Source organism: Dicentrarchus labrax, unplaced genomic scaffold (genome assembly GCF_905237075.1).
Source record: "Dicentrarchus labrax unplaced genomic scaffold, dlabrax2021, whole genome shotgun sequence".
Taxonomy (NCBI): Eukaryota; Metazoa; Chordata; class Actinopteri; family Moronidae; genus Dicentrarchus; species Dicentrarchus labrax.
In genome coordinates, this window is record NW_026136703.1 from 21,156,120 (window position 1) to 21,181,987 (window position 25,868).

At 39.6% G+C, this 25,868-nt stretch overlaps 3 protein-coding genes across 4 annotated transcripts in view; all 3 read left to right on the top strand.

The window, feature by feature from the left end:
* The window catches only part of pcnx1 (pecanex 1), a 32,213-nt gene extending 26,792 nt beyond the window's left edge, over positions 1 to 5,421 (top strand). For both annotated transcript variants that reach the window (XM_051395998.1, XM_051395999.1), the window contains 9 exons: positions 49 to 279; positions 441 to 541; positions 785 to 935; positions 1,045 to 1,275; positions 1,372 to 1,646; positions 1,784 to 1,962; positions 2,486 to 2,916; positions 3,671 to 3,811; positions 4,122 to 5,421. In XM_051395998.1, the coding sequence (XP_051251958.1) occupies positions 49 to 279; positions 441 to 541; positions 785 to 935; positions 1,045 to 1,275; positions 1,372 to 1,646; positions 1,784 to 1,962; positions 2,486 to 2,916; positions 3,671 to 3,811; positions 4,122 to 4,262 (1,881 nt within the window). In that variant the 3' untranslated portion in view covers positions 4,263 to 5,421. The remainder of the gene's footprint in view (positions 1 to 48; positions 280 to 440; positions 542 to 784; positions 936 to 1,044; positions 1,276 to 1,371; positions 1,647 to 1,783; positions 1,963 to 2,485; positions 2,917 to 3,670; positions 3,812 to 4,121) is intronic.
* Positions 5,422 to 6,896: 1,475 nt separating this feature from the next.
* lgmn (legumain) lies at positions 6,897 to 16,999 on the top strand. The gene is given in 15 exon segments (XM_051396047.1): positions 6,897 to 7,020; positions 7,303 to 7,480; positions 7,722 to 7,819; positions 10,063 to 10,144; positions 10,292 to 10,374; positions 10,502 to 10,577; positions 11,117 to 11,179; positions 11,336 to 11,402; positions 12,105 to 12,223; positions 13,713 to 13,802; positions 13,979 to 14,188; positions 14,370 to 14,456; positions 14,458 to 14,541; positions 15,516 to 15,583; positions 16,552 to 16,999. Coding segments are annotated over 14 exon segments (1,311 nt in total). The 5' UTR covers positions 6,897 to 7,020; positions 7,303 to 7,339; the 3' UTR covers positions 16,595 to 16,999.
* Positions 17,000 to 19,804: 2,805 nt separating this feature from the next.
* On the top strand, positions 19,805 to 25,698 carry chp1 (calcineurin-like EF-hand protein 1). Its single transcript, XM_051396072.1, has 7 exons — positions 19,805 to 20,252; positions 20,520 to 20,592; positions 21,715 to 21,795; positions 22,398 to 22,525; positions 22,654 to 22,715; positions 23,481 to 23,603; positions 24,177 to 25,698. The coding sequence occupies exons 1-7, from the start codon at positions 20,186 to 20,188 to the stop codon at positions 24,228 to 24,230; spliced, it is 588 nt and encodes a 195-aa protein (XP_051252032.1). The 5' UTR covers positions 19,805 to 20,185; the 3' UTR covers positions 24,231 to 25,698.
* The last annotated feature ends 170 nt before the right edge of the window (positions 25,699 to 25,868 follow it).

Below are 25,868 nucleotides of genomic sequence, written 5' to 3' on the forward strand. Positions count from 1 at the left end.
TGTATTATTTATATATATGATCTAAACATCGTCCCTTCATGGTCTTAGGGTATCATCTACTATGTGATCGCTTCGCCAAAACTGGAAGAGTGGCTGGCTAATGAGACCATGAAAGACGGCCTGCGGGCATGTGGAGAGAGGAACTATGTCGACCTGGATCCCACCTTCAATCCCAACATCGACGAGGACTATGACCACCGACTCGCAGGCATTTCCAGGGACAGCTTCTGTGGAGTCTACCTGGGCTGGATCCAGTACTGCAACTCTCGAAGGGCCAAGGTAATGCTGGATTATTGTTCCCTGAGTGACAACAGGAATGCTGTGGATCAAAAAAATCACAATACTACTACATACAATACTGTTAAGATTTTCAGGTACAAGTTAGCAACAAATGGGATTTAATGTTTCATGAATCTTCTTTGTCTTTGCTTTGTTCGTAGCCTCTGGACTGTGAGAAAGACTCGGCTCTGGTGCTGCTCTGCTTTGGTCTGTGTGTGCTGGGGAGGAGAGCTCTGGGAACAGCATCCCATCATATGTCCAGGTTATTTAGTAATCTTTATTATAATAAGTTAACCTTTTATAATGCTTTAATGACTGAGCGAGGGTTCACTTATGTAGGCCAGACAAGCAGACACATGGTCATCTGTGCTATACTACATGTACATGATGCTTGCACATACACGTGTTTTCGTTTCTTCCTTCCTTTCTGTCTGCATGAACTGTTCTTTAAACCTTGTGAGTAATGATCAAACTGTATGTCCTCAACTTCTTCTTTCCATCACAGCAATCTGGAGTCGTTCCTTTATGGACTTCATGCATTATTTAAAGGAGATTTCCGCATCTCCTCAGTGCGAGACGAGTGGATCTTCGCAGACATGGAACTCCTCAGGAAAGTTGTGGTGCCTGGAATCCGAATGTCTCTCAAACTACACCAGGTGAGCTGCCATGGGTGTCATGTTGTTGCTGCCGGATTAAACAGTTTTTTTTACCTCAATTTCTGGGTCAAACTGGATCTGTAACAAAATGTTGCCCCTGTTCTTTTAGGACCACTTCACGTCCCCAGATGAGTACGATGAGCCGGCAGTTCTTTTCGAGGCCATCTCCACGCACCAGCAGAACCTGGTCATCGCTCACGAGGGCGACCCAGCCTGGAGGAGCGCTGTGCTGTCCAATGCCCCATCGCTCCTCGCCCTACGCCACGTCCTTGACGAGGGAACCAACGAGTACAAAATCATTATGCTCAATCGAAGATACCTCAGCTTCCGTGTCATCAAGGTGAGAACTGCAGCAGATTAATTAGTGGTTGATTGCTTGATTGTTGCTATTACTAAGACACAATACTTGATGAAATTTGAATCTCTTGTGCTGCAGGTGAATAAAGAATGCGTCCGAGGCCTTTGGGCGGGGCAGCAGCAGGAGTTGGTGTTCCTGAGAAACAGAAATCCAGAGCGCGGGAGCATTCAGAACGCTAAGCAGGCTCTGCGAAACATGATCAATTCTTCTTGTGACCAGCCCATCGGATATCCCATCTATGTCTCTCCGCTGACCACCTCCTACTGCAACTCGCACCCACAGCTCGGACACATCCTGGGAGGCCCTATCAGCATGGGGAATATCCGGAACTTTGTTGTCAGCACGTGGCACAGGTTTGTGGCTCTCTGTAGTGCTCCTATAAACACAAGTATGTCAGTCATCTGTGCCACTGTGTGACCTGTTAATGTTTTCTTCTTTCTTTCTCTGTGTTTTTAATCTTTATTAAAAGATGATGAATTTTCTTTTGTAGGTTACGGAAAGGCTGCGGTGCTGGCTGTAACAGTGGAGGGAATATCGAGGATTCAGATGCAGGGGGGTTGTCCTGTGGCAGTGGAAATGGGACAGGGGGCGACTCTCAGCAGAGCTCAATGTCGCAGGGTGGGAACTCTGGACCTGCACCCCCCCACTCGTACCAGCCGCACACTCTGGGTGAGAACTGCTGTACCTGACAACCACTAATGCTATGAATACACTGACAAATTAATCTTTTTGAGTTCTGTTAAACTAAGTATAGTTTAAATTTCACTGGAGACGCACAGTGTTCATTTAAGAAAAGCTACAATCGTTGTTGCTTTTATTTAAGGGGTACTCCACTCAGTTTACACAGAAAGGTTGGTCAGTGCTGCACAGCCTGCAAAAACAGTTGCATACTGTATTGTGTAGCTCCGGAGGAGCTCTCTGGAGTCTGAGAGAGTAACTTCGATGATGCCATCAAGGTTCTCTCGGGCTGAACTTGAGATTTCACACTTTTGACAGAAAGCTTGTGTTATGAACTTGGGATATGTAGTTTTGAAAGATGACTGTGGGACTGAAATCCAGGATATTACGGCCTCTGCTGCATCAATTTTGACAATTTTTTTTAAAAGTCTGTCCCTCTCAGTCCTCAAATTTGATGAGATTGCCGCACTAAATCACTGGAGAACTTCCCTAATTTCATATGGTCTATGTCCAGGCACCAGTCAGAGTTCCCAGTCTGTTCAGTCGGGTTTGGTACGTCACTCTCCTGCCCGAGCCTCTGTTGCCAGCCAGTCATCCTCTTACCGCTACAGCAGCAGTCGTCACTCTTCCCTGCGCACCTCCACCACAGGCCTGGAGCCCTGCCGACGTTCCTCCACCAGCCAGTTGTCTCTGCGCACGCTCCCCACCTCCCTGCAACTCCGGCTGGGCTCCACCTCCGACCCTACCGGCCCCTCCGGCTCTCTCTCCAGCCACAGCATCCCTCCCTGCAAACGCCACACGCTGGTGGGCCTCCTGGGCAACGACGGCATGTGCAACACCGTGACCGATCCCCTCAGCCAGCATCATCACCATCATCACCACCCTCAACAACACAACCCCACCGTCTCCACCGTGCGCAGAGATGACATCTCCTACAGAGTGCAGGTTTGTAAATATTGTGTAAAAATAATCAGGAATGAAATCATATCCAGAAAACAAAAAGAACACTGGCAGAGTTTAGCAAGTGAAACTTAGCAATTTCTGTGTCACGCATTTATCGACATCAACAAACAGAAAACTGTGCCAGAGAGTTTTAAGTGTTTGTCATTCAGTTGCCTGTAATTAGACCTGCCTTTCTCAGATCTTTAGCTCACTGACAGATAGAGCTACTTGATTTTAAAAGCACCAGCAGCAGCTCTATAGCTTCCTCTGTCTGTCAGTGAGTCCACAAAAATGTCCCCTTGGGCGGCAACACATTTCGAAAAGATGTTTGTCACATAATTTTGTGATGAAAAAAAACCCTTCAAATTGCAAATCATATCGCAATTGTAATACCTGTCGAAATGATCTACCATATTGTGCAGCCCTAACACTGATATTAACATTTAGCTCATGTACAGCATTGCAGAGCTGCTAGAATGGCTGTGGACACTTAATCTTGTTATGCATATAATTTAAATATAGGCCATTTATAGAATTTTAGGCCATGTCATCCTCCACTAATACACTCTATAATTACATTAATACTCTACTGAAATGATAATTAGTCACAGGAAGCACTGTATTCTGCTGCCTTTGTTGCATGTCATTGCTTTCTGTGATACTGTCACTCAGTTTTAAGCTGTCAAAGTAAAAGCAAAAACTCTGTCCTGCTGTGATGATGGGATTTTTATTCTCGTGCTCCTGCGATGTCGTTCAGATTGTGGACGTCAGCCATGTGCTAGAGACCATCAACTTATCGAAGCGGAAGGAGCTGCAGTGGCCTGACGAGACGATAAGACTGAGGGCAGGACGGACCTGCTGGAGGGACTGGAGCCCCTTAGAGGGCATGGAAGGACATGTAAGTCTTTTTTTTTTTACCTTTTATTTATAATGCACAGATAAATGAAAGTTAGATTTTGGATTTATGGACAAGTAAATCTGTCCTGCTGTTGTTCGTCAGCTCTCACACACACTCACACACTCCCTGACCCTTTATGCTAAAAATATGATTTTGCTATGATAATCTTGTTTGTACTCGTGTCCTTTTTTTTTTTTTTTTTTTTTGGACTGTAACACCCTCTGTGACCTACTTGCTCTGTAATAAATGCTTCATAAATTTGATTGGATGCTTCCTTTCACAAAGCGGCCTCCTCTGTTGCCCTCTGCAGGTGATTCACCGGTGGGTGCCTTGTAGCCGTGACCCAGCCAATCGCTCCCATATCGACAAGACCATCCTGCTGGTACAGGTGGAAGATAAGCTAGTGCCCATTATTGAGACTGGGGTCATTGAGTTGGGCGCAGAGGTTTGAAACAAGCAAGCACACACATCACACACACCCGTGTGAAGACGAAGCCAGACGTCCCTGGCTTTCAGCAGGACAGAGGAGCCTGCAGACAAACAGGAAATGGGAGCTCTCCCCCCTCCCCTGTTCCTTATCGCTGAGGGGGAAAGGAAGCCAGGGAAAAGTGCAAGCAGAGGCAGAGTATACATTCATCCAAGATCCTTTACTGCATCAATACACATCCACAGTATCTGCCTTGCTTTGCGTCTCAGAAATGCTGCATGACAGTAAACAAACCCTTAAGTTAAGTTAGTTCTCGCTACTGGTAATTAATTTCTATGCATTTCATCGAACTATTTTGTTGGCAATTCTGACAGACCTGAGTGTAAAAGAGCGTGTGGAGATTTTTTTTGTTTTTGTGTGTTTTGATTGTCTTTAAATAATTTGCCAAAATAAGCCTGGTATTGAATATCTGCCATGGTTTCATACACATGAAAGCTTTTTTTTTTTTTTTATTGTTTTTAGTTTTGTGCTGCCAAGACTACAGAGGAAGTTGTGGTGCAGAACAGACTGAGACTTGACGGTGCTGTGCTCAACAGACTCCTCTGTTTCATTGTTGTCATTCCGTTTGGATTACTTTATACATTTTTGGAAATTTGCAAGATTACTTTGCGCAAAGAAAAAAAAGAACTTGCACTATAATTTTTGTTTTTTAATTTACAGTGATGCACTACCCTCTTTAGATAATATCACATTTTATTTATTACAGACTCTGAATGGCCATGGTTACCGATGCCTTGGGAATGAAAAAAATGCAATCGTCATTCTGTTTTCAGCCATTTTTATTTTACTATTTTATGTTTGATAAACTTGAAAATAACTTTTTACTGTATATGATTATATCTATATCTATATATATATATCTATATATATATATATTTACACAAATATATATATATAATGTCAATGTATAAAAGATTTTGTTTTCAATATTTATTACTGTGAACATGGTATTTACACTTTGTTACATCTTTTTTTTTTTTTTCATTTTGGGACAAAGGTTAATGTATTAAGGACCATTGGTTGAAAACAAGATGCCGAATTTTTGTTGGACTGTTTCACTATTTAACTTAATTCTTTTTCTATATGGAGAAATAAAAGTTTGATTTATTGCTGACATCTTTAATACGCCTCTTCTGGTTGTCTATGAATCATTTTATTGAATTCTCTTACCATTTTCGGGAATCCGACAGTCTAAATAAGCACTGGTTCACGCTAAGCTCGGTCATCAACAGGGACTTTTACTAAAAGTAAGTAATGTTGCGTGAGAGACAAAGTTTGAAATGAAACTTGTGATTAGCAGGTGCAGTGAGGTGGTAGGGGGTTTTATGAGTTACCTGCTGTGGTTTATAATATGTTTTATAGCACAGTGAAACATGTATCATGTGACATTTCTTTACTGTGCCTGCTTGAATAGTTTATAAGGAACTGCTGCAAAAAATATGTGCCATGTTGCCTGTTGGTGTGTGAAGAATCTGTAGGTCTTGTCTTCTTGAATCAGTCAGTTTTAAAACCAATTTTTAAGTGTATATTTCTCAATTTTATTATTTTTTTGCATATTATAATTTGGATTTTCTGACCTCTGGTTACAAATAAATCTAATTTCACACTATTCATACTGATTTTTACATTCAGTAGATCTGCCAGATGTTTCTCAGTTTTCTCTGTGTTGTTACAATAAGTCAAAGTGTTACAGTTTATTTGGAGGGTCGTTATTCATTCCTCAAAAGCTTTGTATATCACATTATTATTTATATGATTTTATCGCCCAAAGTTGCACATTATTTAAGAATTTCCTTTTACACAAGAAAACAAAATAGATAAAATTCATCATACACAAACTGATTTAAACACAGTTGAGTGAATGAGGAGACTGGTGTTTTAACTCAGGTTCTGGCAGACAAGACATATATTTTGCGGTCTAGAGAGCTATTTTGCTGCTTTCACCGATTTGTATCGGTAATGCATGGTGGAGGATTTGTGGACATTTCTCTGACATTTGCCTGCGATGATAATGTCACAATGTCTTTACTGCTCTGTTCTGCCCAACACCTAAACTCCCAATTAGTGCTTCATCAACAAGGTAAAGGTCAACTAGTTCAGATCAGGCTACTGTAAAACATAAACATTGCAGTTAAACCATTACATCTTTATGCCATTCACTTTATTCCTTAATGAGCCTATGGCCATATCTCAAGTAAGTCTCTAGTAAGTGGACTTTTTCAAAGCAAGATATTTTTCAAACTCGTTAAGAATGAAGCTCAGTAAGCACAGTAACACTGTCTGCTTTATTTCTCAATTAACTTGCACATATTACTCAAGCATATTGAGCATGAAAAAAGTCCTGTAACTATAGCGACCAAGGTTCACTCTTATTGTCATTATAAATTTGTCATTTTTGTTTAAAGAAAGGAGTTGTTTTCTCGGAAATGAGGATCCACTGGAGATCTCGTTAATCTAGTTTTCACTTAAACCGCACAGCAGACGCACAAGCTCCCGCATGTTATCGTCCTTCGATCACATGTCTGTTTACAGTGAAGCCCCGCCCCCCTCCCGCCCCACCGAGCCCTCTGATTGGCTCCCGCAGGAGAATTCCTATCGACTGGGGTTGGTTTTTTTTTCCCGACGTCACATATAAATGTCCCATTGACTCCCGCTGTGACGCGTTCACGTAGCTCTCCTCTTCCCCGCTGCTCTCCTTCGTACTGCACAGCAACAACAGAAGGTAAAAAGACTCTGAGGTTTTTATTTATTACATTTAATTTCTTAATAGCGCATTCTTAGCTTTTCCCCCCCTCCTCCCTCTTTTCACCGTTGTGTTAGCTTGTTGTGCTACCAACTAGCTCGCTCGGTTCTGAGATCATCATGTGACACCCAGGGCTGTCAGCTGGTGTGTTTGTTTGTGTGCTTCCACACCTGTTGTTTTATCCCCACAGCATCCACATTTTATTTATTTATTTATTTATTCTGAGAGCTTTTAACTATCCCTGTCATTCATGTGATACAGGACTCCCACTCCAACCCCAACCCCAGAAGACGAGGGTATGTCTCGGTCAGTCTTCCTCGCCCTGCTCGGCCTGAGTCTCGGGCTGGTGAATGCGTTCCCCTCCCAGCAGCCAGAAGGTGGGAAAAACTGGGTGGTCATCGTGGCTGGCTCCAATGGCTGGTACAACTACAGGCACCAGGTGAGAGTCCTAACAACAGGGAAACTACATGAAGCTGCTGCCACAATGTCACCTTATCAAGTGTAAACTGTGCATGACTCAGCTGTGTTCTTTTATAATCCGCACTGGTGTTGATAAGATCAGCTTTACCCTCAGATAAGTCATTTCCCCTTCACAATGCATGCTCTCCCACAGTTCTTCCCCCTCCATCCTCTTAAAAAGGTGCAGGTGAGCTGTACTTATTGCTCTCTCCGTCTCTCAGGCCGATGCTTGCCATGCCTACCAGATTGTCCACAAGAATGGCATCCCGGATGAGCAGATTGTGGTCATGATGTACGATGACTTGGCACAGAACGAGGAGTGAGTTGACACTTATGTTTTTGTGATACAGACTTCTTCTTTCCCCTAAAGTGTTTTAAATAAATAAAAAAAAAACCCCACTGTAGTTTTAGTTTTAGTTCTATTTATTTTTGACTTCTCTTCCCCCGATTGCGAGTTAGTACAAAATGCAAATGAGTTCCAGCCTCAGTTATACTGAATGTGATCTTAGCTGCTTTAAATCTTTTACACATGCTGTATTGCATGTATTTTACATGTTATTAACTTAACATGCTTTATTACTGTGTTCCTATATTGAGTGTTCCTCTTTGCCCTGTGTGTGTTTTTGAGGTGCTCGATAGAACAAAGCAGTAAACTGAAACTCTGATGAAAATGGTAATGAGCTTCTGATAGCGTCACGTCATTAGAAAGCTCAGGAGCTACGTGTAATATATTTCACATGTCGTCTGTCAGTAGAGCTGAAACGATAAGTAATCAATTAGTTGACTGACAGGAAATTTTGTCCCATTGAAGTTCTTATGGCCTTGATCTTGATTCAATTCATTTTTTTTTTAAAATATTGAGTATCTGCTGAAGTCGAGTCTGCTTTGATACTTACAGAAATATTGATTTAAATATGTATCTGATGCACTAAAACAACAGCTGTAACCCACAAAATCTGACACAGCTTCTTTTTCGTGAGCTACTTTTATCCAAATCCTGCTTTAGGAACACAAATATAATAAGTTTATAACCTTAAATTATTAACAAGATGATGAGAGAAAGTTTAAACACAGACTTCCACTAGAGAGAAGATGTCTCACTGTTGGAGTTGTTGGAACTCCATCCTAATGATTAATAAAGAGATAAAATATGAATTGTAAATGAAGATAATCACTCGCAGTCCTATCTCTAAACCACAGAATAATCGCACACTCACGTTGGTATTTCTCATGTCGCTGTGGCATGTCATTGTTAGAGCAGCAGCAGCAGCATTAACAGGCTGAGGTACAGAGACCCAGTGAGAGGAGTCACAAGGAACTAATTTTAGTGCTCCTTCAGGTCTTGGAGTTGTATTACTGACATGGTGACTGGATAGAGGAGCTGCAGTGAAAGCAGATCCATCAGTTTCAGTCAGAATTAGGATCTCTGTAACACACTGTGACATGCAGTAAGACACAGCAGTGTTCGACAGGGAGGATCATTGATTTGGCCATGTTGACTGTCAGTTAGTGTCCCAGTTGGACCAATTAATTCACTCTCAGTCTACTGTATATTTAACCTTTTTAAAAATAACTTTTCTTGTGTTATAAAAAGCAGCTTGAATGTATGAAAAAAAGTTTGTCTGGACTGAAGTTTGAGTAGAATCCAGAAGGCAACTATCTCCAAATAGTTAACTAGAGTTGCAGCTAACACTAAGTTTAATCATCTCTCAATCTCTTAATTAGTTTTTTGATTACTCAGTAGTGAAAAATGCCCATCAGAAGTTGTCAGAGCCCAAAGTGACGTAATGAAATTGTTTTGTTTTGTCCAACGAGCAGTCTAAAACTCAAAGATATTCATTTTACTTTGATATAAAACCCAGAGAAGCAGCAAAATCCTCATATTGGAGAAGCTGGAACCAGTTTGATGGGAACGTCTGTGGGTACAGAGAAGTTGCAGATTATTTCCACTGCAATAGTAATAACCAATGATTTAGCTATTATTAACTATCTGCACACTTTAGCACCGGCTGACGTGTCCGTGTATAAAAATACCTCGACATAATGTAGGTCAAGTTTTAGACAGAAGTTTTATATCCATATCATATTCTTATATGGCATTATTAACAAGGTGTGTTGGATTTGTGGTTAATAACTAACTTGTATTTAAAACAAACAGGCAAGAGTGCAGCTTGCATAGCAGTATCTTTTTTTTGTGCACAATAAAACTATGATAATCATGAATTAAGGGCTGCAACTAACATTTCATGATCCATGATTCATCATCTTTAAATGTCTTTTATTTTCAGACTAACTAACCAAATTCTTAACATTTTCAGATTATAATCCCTTGAGACGAGTTGCAACTCTGCATAATTACTGTCACAGTGGAGTTTCTTCCAGCCTTCGTTGTGTAGAGTTATAGAAAGTGATTCTGTAGTGGAAAAATAGTAAAACCTTGTGTGCTATGAAGCTGTCACCTGATCAGAGAATCATTTGTTCGCTGCCCTGTCATCATACCAAAGTGTATTGTCAGCCGTTTGCACTTCCTCCTGCAAATCTGAATCATATTTTTGTTTCCAGTAACCCGACCCCCGGGATAGTGATCAACAGGCCGAATGGCACAGATGTGTATAAGGGAGTTCCTAAAGACTACACCGGGGATGTGAGTGGCTCGGCGCAAACATTTGTACAAGAGTGGCAATCATAGCTCTTAAATAAATGTGTTGCAGTGCTGTTGACATTTAAACTGATTGTTTGATGAGACTTTGAAAACTGTGTGATTTCTGACTGGGTGCTCTCCCTCCCGCAGGATGTGACCCCGCAAAACTTTCTGGCTGTGCTGAAGGGCGACTCCTCAAATGTCAAAGGTGGCTCTGGAAAAGTGTTGAAGAGGCAAGTAATCCAATAAAACAAAGAGAATAAAGCCGTAAATCTCCCGACTCAATAACATCAGAGCAGCACCAAATCTGGTTTATGAAGATTTTCTTTCCATCTAACCTTGCTCTGTTTGTCTTGGCAGCGGCCCCAACGATCACGTGTTTGTGTATTTCACCGACCACGGGGCGCCTGGTATTCTGGCCTTCCCTAACGATGAGGTAAGCACTTTTCTACTTCCTGTTTTTTGCTAATGTTTACCCATTGGCTTACTGCACCAACACACATAAGATGGTTCTGAACCACAAAAAGTAAACCAGGTATGAACTACTCTTACGTGGTTGAACTCGTTTTGTCAGGTAATTATCTCTCACAAGATCAGTCATGTGTCTTTGTTTTTATATCTGTATCTATATAAACATAATTTTAACATCATAGATATTTGTTTAATTGTCCATACTATCCCATTTAGTATGATTGAGGGAATAGTAAATGACATAAAGCAAAGCTCAAGAGCCACAGAGAGACATTATGGGTATCATTTGACATGTTTTTGGTACTTGTGTTAGATAAAAATGCATAGATTGGACACAGCAGCACAGGGGAAAGTAGTACAAAAATAACAAATAGAACAAAATAAATTACTTTACAATTAAATATAATAAGAACATGAATAATATACAATACAAGAATAAGGAAAAATTTAATGTAATGAGCGTGCAGTGTTTTTGATTTTTGTCCTTGCTCTCTTTGTCTGCAGCTCCATGTGGAAGACCTCCAAGAAACTATTAAATACATGCATGAAAATAAGAAATACAAAAAGGTACGTAGCAACATGCTGCTATGTTGTTGTTATTGTTGTTGTTGTTTTAGGCCTATATGTGTGTACATCCCCTATAGTAAGTATGCTGGTGATTAAATCCAATCAGCTGATAATGTGCCAGAAGATTAGATCATGAAGCTTGTTTCACTTCCACAGATGGTGTTCTACATCGAGGCATGTGAGTCCGGGTCAATGATGAACAAACTCCCTGCTGACATTGACGGTGAGCTGAACTTTACCTCAGCAGGGTGGCTTCCCAGTAACACCAAGAGATAATGAAGCTGCAGCGATCAATAGAAAGTGTCAATCGATGAGTACTTAAACCCTCGGCAACATGACTTTTTCCTTGTGACCATTAGACTTCACCTACATTTGAGGTAGAAAACAAAACCCTGCCAAGAATCACACGTATAAGCTCATGTGATCTCTTTAATGAGTTATAGGTTGTTGTTGTTTTTTAAGCTTTTATCTCAATTCTTTAGGTCCTTTGTCGTGTCCAGGCTAGTTGGCAGTTTGTGGACTTTAGTTTACGACTTATAGTCCTTTTGTTGTGTCTAGTCAAACACTTGGGTCAGCATTATGGCAGCATTGAGGCCAGCCACTCTGTCATGTGCTTGGCCTCATGTGATAAACATAACCGGACCGGCACAGGACATGGAAGGTTCTGGTTTTATTGTATTAAACCAGAGACAGTTTTTACACACTTCCCTCTGTGGTCTAAATGACCATGATCAGTGCAAATATAAAGCAGCAGTCAGTTTTTTATTTCTGGAACACATTCATCCTTTAACCTCTGAGTGAGTTCACAAACTGTCCTTTTAGAGCTTCATGTGTTCATGTGAGTCATGTTTAGGTTTGTCAACTGGAAAATTACTCTACCAAACTGTTACACAGCGTAATGTGAGAATGTCTCTGTGTTTTTCAGTGTACGCCACCACAGCAGCAAACGCTCATGAGTCCTCTTACGCCTGCTACTATGACGAGAAGAGGGACACATACCTGGGAGACTGGTACAGTGTGAACTGGATGGAGGACTCTGATGTGGTGGGTGGTGTTTCCCCTCTTGTATTTGATGAACAGAAAAAAAAAATGTAATTTAAATGATAAACCTTTTAGATCAATGTTAAATTATATGTAATTACATTAGGGACTTCACAAGAACCGATACTTCGGTACCAAGTGGATGTCTGTTTCTAGAGGACTAGTTTGCAATTCTTCTGGATCTGATGCGGCAGCATATACACCCACCTGTATTCTAGTCGACCACTAAATGTCATAGGAAGAAGGAGAACATGTGCAGCTGTACAGGTGTTTTACCTGCAAAATTTCCATGCACAGTGCTCCATCCTCAGCTCTCTCTGCTGCCTCGCCACACCAAGTGCAACGAAAGCTCCTCGAACAAAAAGCAAATAAGAACAAATTATTTACATAATCCGAACAAAAGGTATAGATGAGGAAAAGAAACAGTTCATTCAGGTAACTCAGGTAAAGGCTGCACTGGAACAACAAACAAGCAGCTGCAGGACACTTTAAAAGGGAGCGGCATTACAAAAAAGATTACAGAGAGTGTTATTGTTATTGAATAAAGCAAAATGAAGGGAACAGTTTGGATGCAGGCCTTTTTCTTTTTCTTATTGCAAGACAGAGCTTTTGGATCAGGACTCAGCAGATAGTAAATATTAAATGAGGATTGGGGCGAGAATCGTGGACTTTCACTGGTATTGGTATCAACTAATACATTTCTGGTACCTTGACATTCTTAAATTATAATATTTGAGATTTCAGTGCTAACTGTTGTGACAAATACAATGTATTTCTACTTCGCAATAAAAGCTACCAAATGTTTTTAGTTTTTTAATGTTACCTAGCAGCAATACATCGAATGGGTATTGTTGGAAAATGTGACCATAATCGAATCATTTTTTCTGAAAAGCTTAACATTCTACTTTTCTTGGAAACTTCAAAACACATTTTAAATAAATTTTATAATTTGATTAAATAAAAAAAGTGCATGCAAAGACACATTTTAGATTCTTAAAGTAAGCTAAAGTTTCAGCAGCAATTCAATTTCCTTCAGAGATTTTTGCTTTTTGTTGTATTTCATACAGTTGAATGGTAGTTTTACCGCTCTGTTGCCAACTGATATTAAATGATACAATAGCAACTCAGACTATATGAAGTCCATTAAAGGTTTATTCGCTGTTCCAAACACACCTGCTATCAAAAAGGCAGGGACAGGAAAAGGAAGTGGTGAACGTTTCCAACAGCAGAAACAGTGGTTTGCTTTTAGCAGCAGAATAACAACCTGGTTGTTTGCATGAGCAATGACAGCACCTGTGGTCCTACAATATATAAGCATCCCAGAACAGAAACCTCATCAACAGAAAGTTAAACAAATAGGAACTAAACACACTGTGTAATTGGTCATTTCTGAAAGATTTTGATCACTTTAGATTACTTTGCTAATTGTTGCCTATTTTATCAAACAGTTTATAAAACAGGGGATTTTTTTGTCTCGCATTGTGCTTCCCAGGAGGACCTGACCAAAGAAACTTTGCTGAAGCAGTTCAAGATCGTGAAGGGCCACACAAACACCAGCCATGTCCAGCAGTTTGGAAACAAGGTGAAAGAATGAATTAATGAATGAATGAAGGAGGGAAAATGTTGTGCTGAGGATTTTATTTGAAGTCTAGATGACTGTCTGAGTAATGTTGTGGAGGGGAACTGTAAGGCAGAGAGAAATGTTTGTTTCCTGCCCTTATTTTGATTCTGACCTTGAGTTTCTGACTTTCTATACAGACTCTGGCCCACATGAAGGTTATGGCGTTTCAGGGTAGCCGAAAGGCAAGCAGCCAGTCCGCTCCTCCAATGACCCTGACGCCAGTAACAAACCTGGATCTGACCCCGAGCCCCGACGTTCCTCTGGCCATCCTCAAGAGGAAGATGATGTCGTCCAATGATATCAGACAGGCGAGGGGGCTGCTGATGGAGATCAACACCCACCTGAAGGTAAAGACTGACCCTCTGCTCCATTTGGATGTCGTATGTTTCAGGTCATCTGTGAAAGACCTTTTTCAAGCACGCCATGCGAATCACATTTAACGGGAAGATTTAACTTTCACCGTAACAGTTCCCACGGTCCAGTTTTCAGTGTGTTAATGTGTGTTAATGTGTGTGTGTGTGTGTTCAGATCAGGGAGATGCTGGCTGACAATATGCGCCAAGTGGTTGAGAAGGTGACCGGCAATAAGCTGAAGGCCGAGGAGGTTCTCAACGACAGAGCCGGACCTCTCCCAGCACCAGTGCTACAAGGCTGCAGTCAACCACTACAAACACAACTGCTTCAACTGGCACAAAACCGAGGTAGAGCTGCGCCGAAGAATCATTTCCGCGCGTTCAGAACAGACCAGTGTTGGGGTTTTTTTTAACGTGATGGTTGATTAGTCACAGTTTTGGCGGGATTCATCTGTAGTTAATAGTTGAAACTCACTCACGTGCCAAGACTCTGGTTCTGCTATAAAAGAGGAAACGACCAGATTTGTTTCACATGCTGTTCATCAGTAGGTATTAGACCCACGTTCATTTGGCTTTTTGCATTCAGCTGACTCTAACCCACTGACAGTAAGCAGCAAGTGCAAAATAAGCATGAATTCATACATCTTGACTTCATGAAAACCATATTCTCAAGTGTTTTAGTACTGATAAATACTGTTTAACTATTTGGTCAAACAAGTCTTTTTCCCCATGTGGAGCAAGGCAAATATATTCATAACTCGCTAATTTAGTTCTTTAAATATGAGAAAATTAGATAATAATAATAATAATGATAATAATGCATTTTATTTGTATAGCAACTTTTGAAACATAGTTAAAGTGCTTCACAACAGCAAAATAAAACAGAATCAAATAATAGCATTAAAAAGCGTTACAAAGGACATAAAAGTACAAATTAAACTTTATTAAAAATTAAAAATGATAGATTAGATTAGTAGACGTACACAGCAAGGAATTAAATAAACACAGAGGTGTCCGCCAACAACAAAAATGTTCTTGCATGAGACCCATTGTGACCCTGGATGATCATATTTCTTTTGTATCTTACCTCTTAGCCCAAAGCTAATACTTGTCAACCTGCTGAATAAGAAATCCTTCATCATGTCACTTGATTATTTTCCTGGGTACTTTCATGCAGCTGTATGGGGTTCATTCATTAAAAAAAAAATCCCTTCTCTCTGGAAGTGTTTGACATTTCGGGCTCCACAAATACAACAGGGGGAAAACAAACTTTGGTCATGTGGGGACATTTCTGACACATGTGATGTCCTCTTGTGTTTCAGTATGAATATGCTCTGAGACATCTGTATGCTCTGGTGAACCTGTGTGAGAGAGGATACACTGCAGAGAGGTACGGTCTACTTCCCACTTTATAAACCACATTTGTTTTTTCATCTTCCTATTTCTTCTGTCTTGGTAGTTTTATGATCCTTATTTACTGGTAATTGTAGGAGGTAAGAAGTCTTATTGTGGTGTGTCTCTACTTTCAGTTTCTCATGACTTCAGTCTTTTATATGTTTGGTTTGATCTGTATAAAGTCATCTACAGTTTTAAGTTGGTTTAAGTAAAATGTCCCTAAAAGGTGAGTCTGGTATTATTCTTATTGATGATAAATAAATCCCATGAAAAGAACAAAACCAACAGTGATTGGATCCCACAAACAAGTTCTGTCTGTATATTTAAAGTCTGATATATCTAGTGAGCGACACTTTTGTACTGGGTGACATATTCCTTTTATTATAACAAACATGGATTAATAAACCATTAAACCCAATGACGAACTACTATACACCATCTTGCTATGAGAAATACCCGCTAAGGAGAACATCTGTACAAAACAAAAGAGGAAGGCACAGTTACAGATAGATGGTTACAAAAATAACCCCATAAAATCTGAACTACAAAGCTAAATATATACAGTACAAAACCTAAACGCAGTGAAGACACTACTACACTACTCAGAATCTCACTGATGGTCGCAAAGCCTCTAAAACCGTATTTAGACCATTAAATAGTCAAAAAGCTTTGCATTAAACCCAAAATAATTCCATTGTTTTAAGTTTAGCAGCTCTCAGACACATTATTTAATATTATCTTAACAAATAAAACTAATTCCTCACAGATTATACAAACTGTAGAAAGTATTTCCCTGTTTACTGGATCTGTATACGCGAGTACAGACGTTGCACACTGTATCAGTATAGTCCCAGTTAAACTCCACGGCACTGTCCCCCGTGACAGTTCAATCATTTAATAATAAAAGTTATATTTTGTTATTTGATACTGAAGCCAGTTGTATTCTGTCGTTTCACTCTGCAGCATTCAGCTCGCCATGGACTCAGCGTGTCGTTTCAACAACTAAACGAGGTTTTTCTGCACGAGAGCCTCACATCAAAGTGCTTCTTCTTCCGTGTGGGAAGCCCTGAGAAGACGAATTCTCCTTGCACTGCTTAGGAATCAATCTGATGTGGCGTTGACGTTATTGTTTTATCAACACACTAACACTTTTGTGATGTTTTTATTTTACTGAGATTTTTTAAAACTTGTTTTATGATGCGTTGCACTATCACTGTGAATGGTTTGTGGATGATATTTTACTGCTTCTGATTTTTAGGACATAGGATATAAAATTATAGCATGGAATTCAAGTAAAATTGTTTTTCTCTCAGCTTTATTTGTGGTATGGAGGTCCTGGCAGGAATAATGAATAATGTTTGATTGATCTGAATGGCCTACCACTAAACATTGAATGTTTGTTGAACCTGAAGAGACTCTGCTGTAAGGGATCTTGGAATAAATCGGACTGACCAAAACTGCTAAAAAAAAAGAAAAAAGACTAATTTCTCATGTTTTTACCTTTTTTTTATTTATTATTCCTTAATATGAAATTGACACTTTTTTGGGGGGGATAGAGTTTCACATTGTAGTATTCTTTACACATTAACAGTAGGTAGTCCACAGAAGAGGATTTGTACACTGAAGTAATTCTATCTAAGCCTATTTTCTGATGATCAAAACCCCTTTTTAAGTGCCCGACAGACAGTCGGACCCTCACACATCCTCTTACCATGAACCACTGCCGCTTTATGGGGGATATTTTGGCCTCCCTGTCAGCTTGTTTTAACACCTGATGCATTTCACAGCATATTTCTGTCTGGGAGAAGCATTTTTTAACAATATTTAGTGCCTGATCCAATAATGCTTCACCCACATTAAAAATATCTTCCTCTCTTTTTAATTACATCCTAAAACATTATATTTATTACTTATTACTCTTTTAAAAAATATTATTACTTTACACATTACTCCCTGCCAACAGTACTTAGTTACTTAATACTCAAGTACAAGTTATATTACTATAATACTACTCCCCACAAAATTTGTAACTGTCCTTTCTCCACAAAATCCCAATTTACGAAGATTAAAATCCAGTTTTGTTTGTTAAGATCAAAGTAATGTGAATATTTCCAGCTGCTGAATGTAGGAGTTTCCATCTTGCTAGGATGTGATTGTTGGATTTCAAATCAGTAGAGGTGTGACAACTAAAGTAAGGCTGTCACTAATATTATTACTGAAATGTATTAGTACTTAGTTACATTATTAATTACTGGGGAAAGTAATATTATCACTAGTAATGCCTTACTGCCCGACACTGGTATCTGTTCATAAAACAAACTAACAATAAAACACAGGGCACAGTTTGAGCTGACAAATGAGACACTGACACTTCTGTGGTTGCAGGATATAAATAAGAAGTTTCTGTGTATTTAGTCGTGAACCAAAGTATTTAATCAGTTGGAATTTGACCTGATGACTGATTTCATTGAGTCTGAGTCATTGAGTTCCACTTTGGTAACTATCAGATCGACCAGGGGTTCAGTTTTTAACAGATACTCCTGTTACCTACAACATGAACCCTGCTGACTTTAGTGAACCCCCCCACCAGCAGGTTTAAAATGTTCACTTATCTTGTGAAGTACAAAATATTTTGTTCAGACGTTCATGGTTCACAGACAAGACTTTCACGATCTTCTGGCTTTTCCTCTAGCGCCTCCACGAGGTTCACATTTGTTGTTTTGAGTGTCTCCACAACAACTGGATGGACTGCCATCATATGTGGGTCACACATTCCCAGGGTGGGTTGTAATATAATTACTTCATCTAGCACCAAACTTTATCCTTTTTTATTAGTTTCTAAGTATTATTTATGAGCAAATACTTGCGAAACTAATGACATTTCCAGCTGTACTTTGTGATTAGTTCCTCAGATTTGGCTCACTGGTTTAAGGCAGATTTTGATTCACACACATCCAATAACAAATGCTGCATTCATTGAAGAAAGACCGTAGGAAATTAGGAAATTGTGACATCTAGTGGTGAGATTCTGACCTACATTTTCAAATTAAACAAAGTATGAAGCTGTATTATTCTACCACTGTATATATTATATATACTATAACGAGTGCCTTTGTTATTTGCTATCTGATATTTGGCTTTTTGCTATGGAAATTCATTATTTGATGTTAGGCTTTTCACTATTTGCTCTGATTATAATTATTATTTGATGATTTGCATGTGCACTCACTCTCAGAAATGTGTTTTGCTTATTACTTCACTTGGATGTTCGAGGTCAGTAGAATGATGAATGTGTGACAGTCTGACATTAGAAGACTGTTTTGACTTGTGTGATATGAAAACTTGTAACTTTCAGTGTGCATACATTGAGAACAGACTTTTCACTGAAGCGGGAGATGTCTTGTGTTCAGCAGTTAAACTCATAATTAATAATCAGACTCAGAATCACTTTTATTGGCCAGGTGTAAGTACAAGGAAATTTGACTGATCACAATGTTACAAGCTGTTTAAGTAGAAATTGAGTTAGAAATAGACATTAAAAACAAGGAAAAACAAAGCTGAACAGACGTAGGTAAAAACATATTTAGAACTATTATATATATATATATATATATATATATATATATATATATATATATATAAGTATAGGTAAAGAAATAGTTGTGTGTGTGTATATAAAAAGCAACAATGACCAACATCATACAATGTAAATGTTTCTGTCAATTATAAACAAATACAAATAGTGCAAAGAAATAAATATTAAATGGATATACATAAAGCAGGTTATTATTATTATTATTATTATTATTATTATCATTATTATTATTATTATTATTATTATTATTATCTTTTATTATTTTTATTATTATTTTATTATTATTATTATTATTATTATTATATACAGGCATGTATTTCTCATTGAGCTCGACGTCTGACCAGGTGTAGTGGTTGAGATCGTCCCCCCAGCAGGATGGTGCCCCTCTCCGCAGCTAGCTCCTCTTTTGCATGATTGAAGGCGCCTTACGGACTTTAAAACAACCGCTGGTTATTTTCTCTAATGCGCTGTAAATACTAGCTTTATGTCTTTAACAGAGCAGATAACGTGGTATTTTTTTACAATGTGAATAAAGCTATTTATAAACGCGGCATTCGCTTCAAATGTTAAGCAGGCACTGACTCCGCTACCTAAACCCGTAGAGGCCGTCCTAGAGGGGAGTACCTGCCCTGCTCATAAAACCGGAAGCTAACCTGAGCGATACTCGAGTCGGTAATATGAAAACAGGACCGACCATATTAAAGCTTCAGTAGCTCAGGAGACAAACAACCGAGCGACACCACCGGGGCACCGAACAACGGCGGTTTGGATTAAACTCCAACTGTAACGGCTCTAACGGCTGCAACGGCTCTAACGGCTCTAACGGCTGTATTCGCCTCCATCGACGACTTAAAGCCGCTTCGCTACGTTAGCTCGTTTGCTAACTTTTAAGAGATTTTCTCTCTCTCTCTCTCTCTCTCTCTCTCTCTCTCTCTCAGCTGCTTTTATTGCGCAATACCTGCCTAAGTCAGAAAGTCCTCTCGGTTTTGGGACATTTTCACCATGGGCTCCAGGGCGTCCACGTTACTCCGAGAGGAGGAAATCGAAGAAATTAAGAAGGAGACTGGCTGTAAGTTGAGCTCAGGATCAATTCCTGTGATTCATATTAAGACAGTAGCTGCCTAACGTAACTGTACTGTTATATTTCCTGTGATAAAACACCCATATCTCGCAATAGCATTATTGTGTAACTGTGTAATAGTGCTCTCCTGACCTCTGGAGATGATTGTATACATTATTTGTGGCAGTGTAATGAAAGCATGAGAGTGAGACTGTATACCTGTTATCTTTCTGGTCCTCTGGTAGTAAAATCTGTCTCTCTGTGTCCTCCCCACAGTCTCCCACAGTCAGATCACTCGCCTGTACAGCCGATTCACCAGCCTGGATAAAGGTGAAAACGGCACACTCAGGTAAGCAATGACGTGAGTTTGTTTCTGGCAGGTAACCAGTTAAAAGTGGCACGATATTTTATACAATGGAGGATGGAAGTGACTTAAATACTTGTTATAAAGGCGTTAAGACATAATTTCCTCACTTGCAAATTGTTATTAACTGAAAGTTATTCTTCCTTTTTCATTAACAAAGGTTTTTGCAGTCATCAACAGATACAGAACTGTGATGGTCCTATAACACATCCTATAACAATTAGAGATAAACTAGAAATATGGAGAAAAGAGCTTTTTAAATTGAATTGAAATAGGTGTTTTTAATAGATTGTACTAATTTTACAGCACATTCTTCTTTTAAAACTAGTTTTATTCCATAAATGCACGACAGTAATGGAGATCCAGTAGACTAGTGACACTGTCTTGCCATTAGATAAAGCTTGTGAGACCTCAGTGTGACATTTCTAAGGTTTGTGATTAACTTCTAGCTCTTTCCTTAGTCCGTGCAGAACAAGCAATAGGTGAAGACGTATGTAATCATTAAGGCTGCTGAAAACTTTGGTTTGGCACAACCTCTCTGATTGGGCAGAGAGGTTTCATCTGCAGATTTCAAGGGTAAAAAAAAATAGCAACCCATCTCTCTTTACTGATCTTTTGAAAGATGTTGTGTTTACACATAACAAGTTCTTGGTTCTGCTTGTTCTCGCTCCGGTGCTTTCAGTCTCAGCACACAGTCGGGTACAAGGTGACTTTCTTATCATTCATTAGTTGCCACAACAGTGAGATTTTACATATGTCTCAGCTGACCAACGTCCGGTCCCGGCTGATGGGCCGAGGAACTTTGTCACTAACTGGTTCCTGTATTCAATACATTTTATATATTTTAACAACCGAAACTATTAAAAATATATATTTGCCATCCTATTTTCCGTTCATCTTCTCCTGTTTTCATATCTGCCGTCAAATAAAGTCTAGTTTTAAAAAGAATAATGAAGTCGTGGCTGCAAGTTTTAACAGGTGATCACAATCTTAAGATCTCCGGTTAATTGTTGTACAGTTTAAAATGAACAGCATCTCTCTCTTTTGATTTAATTAGTTTAAAACGTGTTGGAATTTAATGTTGATCGTATGTTCTCCCGTCTGCAGTCGAGAAGATTTCCAGAGGATCCCAGAGTTGGCCATCAATCCGCTGGGAGACCGAATCATCAACGCGTTCTTTCCTGAGGGGTGAGTTGTCCCTGTTATTTGTCTGCTGTGCATTATAGCTTTGAGTCACAACCACCACAAAGCTGAACAAGGCCATCAGGCTTTTCCCTTGTGGCTGCTCGGCTGCAGACTCGAGAGGCCTCGGTCTCTTCTGCCAATTCTGTGTTTTGAAGAACAAAAAATAAAAAAATCAACTTGGGTTTTTTGACCACCGCAGGTTCTTTATGTATATCTGGCAGTTGTTTGGCTGGTTTATCAGTCTGAAAGCTAAAAACCAGATGTTTTCAGATGTATCATTAAAATCCCAAAAAGTCAGATGTGTAGGCGTCTTAATTTTAGCCGTGGCTTTTAATGGTTTTAGATGTGTTCTTGTTGCTCTGGTTTTTGGCTTGTTTGCTTCAGAACAACTTGAGAATAGAGGTAGAGTGTTTTTACTGCTCAAATGGTGTTAGGTTACGACTAGTTTTAGTTTTCTTTGTGTTATTCACACAGCTAATAAGTGTAAAGGTAATCTGAGCCGGCACAAAGGACTCGTGATAGTTCCTTTTGTGTCTTATCCAGAAAGTTGTGGTAAATCCTTTTTTTCCTTTCCTTCTCCGTATTATTCTCTGTCTGGTTCTTAGAGAGGACCAGGTAAACTTCAGGGGCTTCATGCGGACATTGGCTCACTTCAGACCAATCGAGGACAACGAGAAGAACAAGAACGCCGCTGCCAGCGAGCCACTCAACAGCAGGACAAACAAGCTGCTCTGTGAGTGCAGAGCTCGGTCACACGGGCGTGTCCGGGTGGAGCCGGTGACCAGCAGTGTCATGAACATTTACAGGATTTTCAGAAAGTGTGCTTTACTGTATTTATTTATTTGTTCTCCTCCCCCCCAGTTGCTTTCCGTCTGTATGACCTGGACAGAGATGACAAAATCTCCCGGGATGAGCTGCTGCAGGTGAGTGGATTGGTTTGTAATGGAGATAAGATGCTGAGTCACAATACGGTTTGTGGAAACAGTTGGTTAATGCACTGAGGAAATCAGCCTGCTGGTGAATAATTCGATTTTAAAGACATCTTATCTTTTCTTAACGGAATTTTTTTTCCCATTATTATTCCCTCATGTTTAAACAAAGGAACAAATGCCGCTGATATCCATTTCAAAATGCTCCTCACAGAGGGATTTCCATGTCAATGAGAAGACTTTGCCCTTGTGCTGATAATGAGGCGATATCTCTGCTTAACTACAGGTTGATTTTCCCCAGACAGTCTAATATCCTGTATTTTGGCTTCCCTCTGTGTTATTTGTTGTCCCTCCGTGAAGCCATCTCGGTTTCAGTAACATTGTGTGACCTGTAATTGCCATAAGCTCTGGGTTAAATGACTCAGATGGATCGCTTGTTTTGCGCAAAACACGTCTGCGTCGCCGTCTTCATGCAGAGCTCGAGCCTTTAACACTGCAACAGGCAACTCAAAGTACTGTTTGTTGACCTGTTTAAGTAAATGTTCCGTCACTGTATTTATAGTCATGTACGTCCTACAGTCAAGTGTGGCTGCTGTTAACTTGTAACAGTAATAACTACAAATTATCTGGTGTAGTGCTTAAATACACACAGTCTTAATATTGTCTGGGCAAACATCGGGACTATTATTCCTTTTGCCTGGAATTGTTTTTCCCTGATATTCATTAACCACGAAGGGACTTTTTGTTCATTCTTTACAGGTCTTACGGATGATGGTTGGTGTCAACATTTCAGATGAACAGCTTGGCAGCATTGCTGATAGGACCATACAGGAGGCGGACACAAATGGAGATAACTCCATTTCCTTCAATGAATTCATCAAGGCAAGTTTTTGGGGTCAGGGGGGCGTTGGTCACCTTACACGTGCGACTCTATTGTGCACTATTACGACTGTATTCTTTTACTTTTTAAGTGTTTTAATAAAGAAGTCTTTCTACTACACAAGTAACAACATAAACAAATGTGATTTGAAAGATGCTTTGAATGAAAAGCTCCAACCATGTACCACTACCATGAGCACATACTGTACATTTTTAGCATTGGCAGCCCTTAGTGGGTCATAAACTAGAGCCCAGGAGTGGTAAATATATAAAAAAATATATTCCAAGGACACATTTTACACAGTACAGGGCTGATTTGCATGCCAACAAAGTGGAACTTGTTTAGTTGCTGTGACAGCAGATACACAGATACACAGATAATCTAAGCCTTAATCTAAATGTTTCAAATGGATGTTGAAACTGATTTGAACTCTTTTTTTGGTTCATACTCTCGCTAACAGTGTTGCACTCTGTTTATACCTGGCAGTGAAATTGTCATTACACATTACAGCGCCCCCAACATAGCAACAGTTATTCTTAATATCTAAACCTGTTCTGTTGTGCTTGTTTCCTCAGGTCTTAGAGAAGGTGGACGTGGAGCAGAAAATGAGCATCCGGTTCCTGCACTAAACTGCTTCATTTCTTTTATTTTTTATTTTGAGTAGAGCTTCAACATGTCAGTTGATGTAAGAACACAACCTCATCTAGCTTCACGCTGTCAAACCAAGCGTTAGGCGGATAATGTCATAGATCTTGAGTTTCTGCCTTTGCACTGCTCTGTAAACAAAGGGAAAGTTGCGTGCCTTGGGTTGTTTTATGCAATGTCACTGTATTATTCCCAGTAATGGAACATTATTTATTAGAAAACATTTTAGAGGGTCACAGTTAAGTACCACTGTTGTTCCACTTTCACATGAGAAATAATTTTATAGCAAGGTACGATAAAGATTTGTCTTGCTATTGCAGTGAGTACGTTTATTCTAAGTTTACTCATGCTGTTCCATGGATATTTAGCACACGCTGTGTCCGTATACATATGCAATGGTTCAAAGTGAAACGTCTAAGATGTGTGATTCCATTTCAAAACAGACGGTGTTTTTAACGCTAACAGGATCTTATGACTCCTTTTTGTCAGGCAAGTTTGTCCCTTGACACAAAGCAGGATCTGCTCCACAGAGTTTTGTGTTTTTACTCACTAAAGTGCCATAAGTTTGGTTCCCCTTTGTAAGTTATCCGAACAGTAGACCGGAACCTATGGCCATGTTTGTGCGTTTTTGTTTTCCCATATGGGTTAATCTAGCTACTGCCAATAGATTGTAATAACCTGTTTCAATTGTTGGATTTCAACCAAAGCAAGCCTAATCTTTTCCTCAAAGCCAGTAACCACCCAGGGCCCGTTGGAACCACTGGTGATTCACGTGTATAATCTATCTCTATCTCATTGGCTAGTGTATATGTATGATGTGTGTGTGTGTGTCTGTGTGTCTGTCCTTGCACATATTCTGACAGGTAACCATAGTGCTTTTGCAAAATGGTATCATTAGGATTAAGCTGCTAACATGGCCTGCTTTCAAAGAGGTTTCCCCCTGATGGAGTCTTAATAAAAACCCTGGCTAACAGTGTCGGGCCCTGTGGTGGAAACTGGGGCTGTGGACCAGTTAGTTTGTAGACTTGGAACAGGTAGACTCACGATGACGTGCTATACTTCTATTTATATGATCAGTAGCCTTAGTTTATGGCTAAGGGGAAAAAAAATGTATTTGTTGATTTATGCACTGCTCAACATTTGTATTTTAATTTCTTTCCCCACTGTCTGGTTCCAGATGCTAAAGAGAATCAAATGCTTCCAAAACATATTTTCTGTACAGGCTAATGTTCATGAGTTGGAGTGCAAGTGTCTGACCCTTTAATCTTTAATGTGAGTTTGTTTAATCATTACAAGGACACCCTCCAGCAGCTGAGTGCAGGAACTACAACTCCATTTTATTAATCGTTATGTGATTATCAATCGGCTATGATTCACATGGTATGTGATGTTGGTCTAGGTATTATCAAAGTGATTCATGAATTTGATTTGAATAAAATAAGTGCCATGCTGGCTTTGTGTCATGTCTGTATCTGGTTTTATTTTGGCCTTTCGACTCTATGGACAGCCTTATTATGTTCAGCCCAATTGAGAGGGGACTAAAGTGAGTTCTCTTTCATTGTGCATGTAATTAGAAATAAAGTTAGTTAATTAGAAAGAAGAAATTGAGCACTGGAATGACT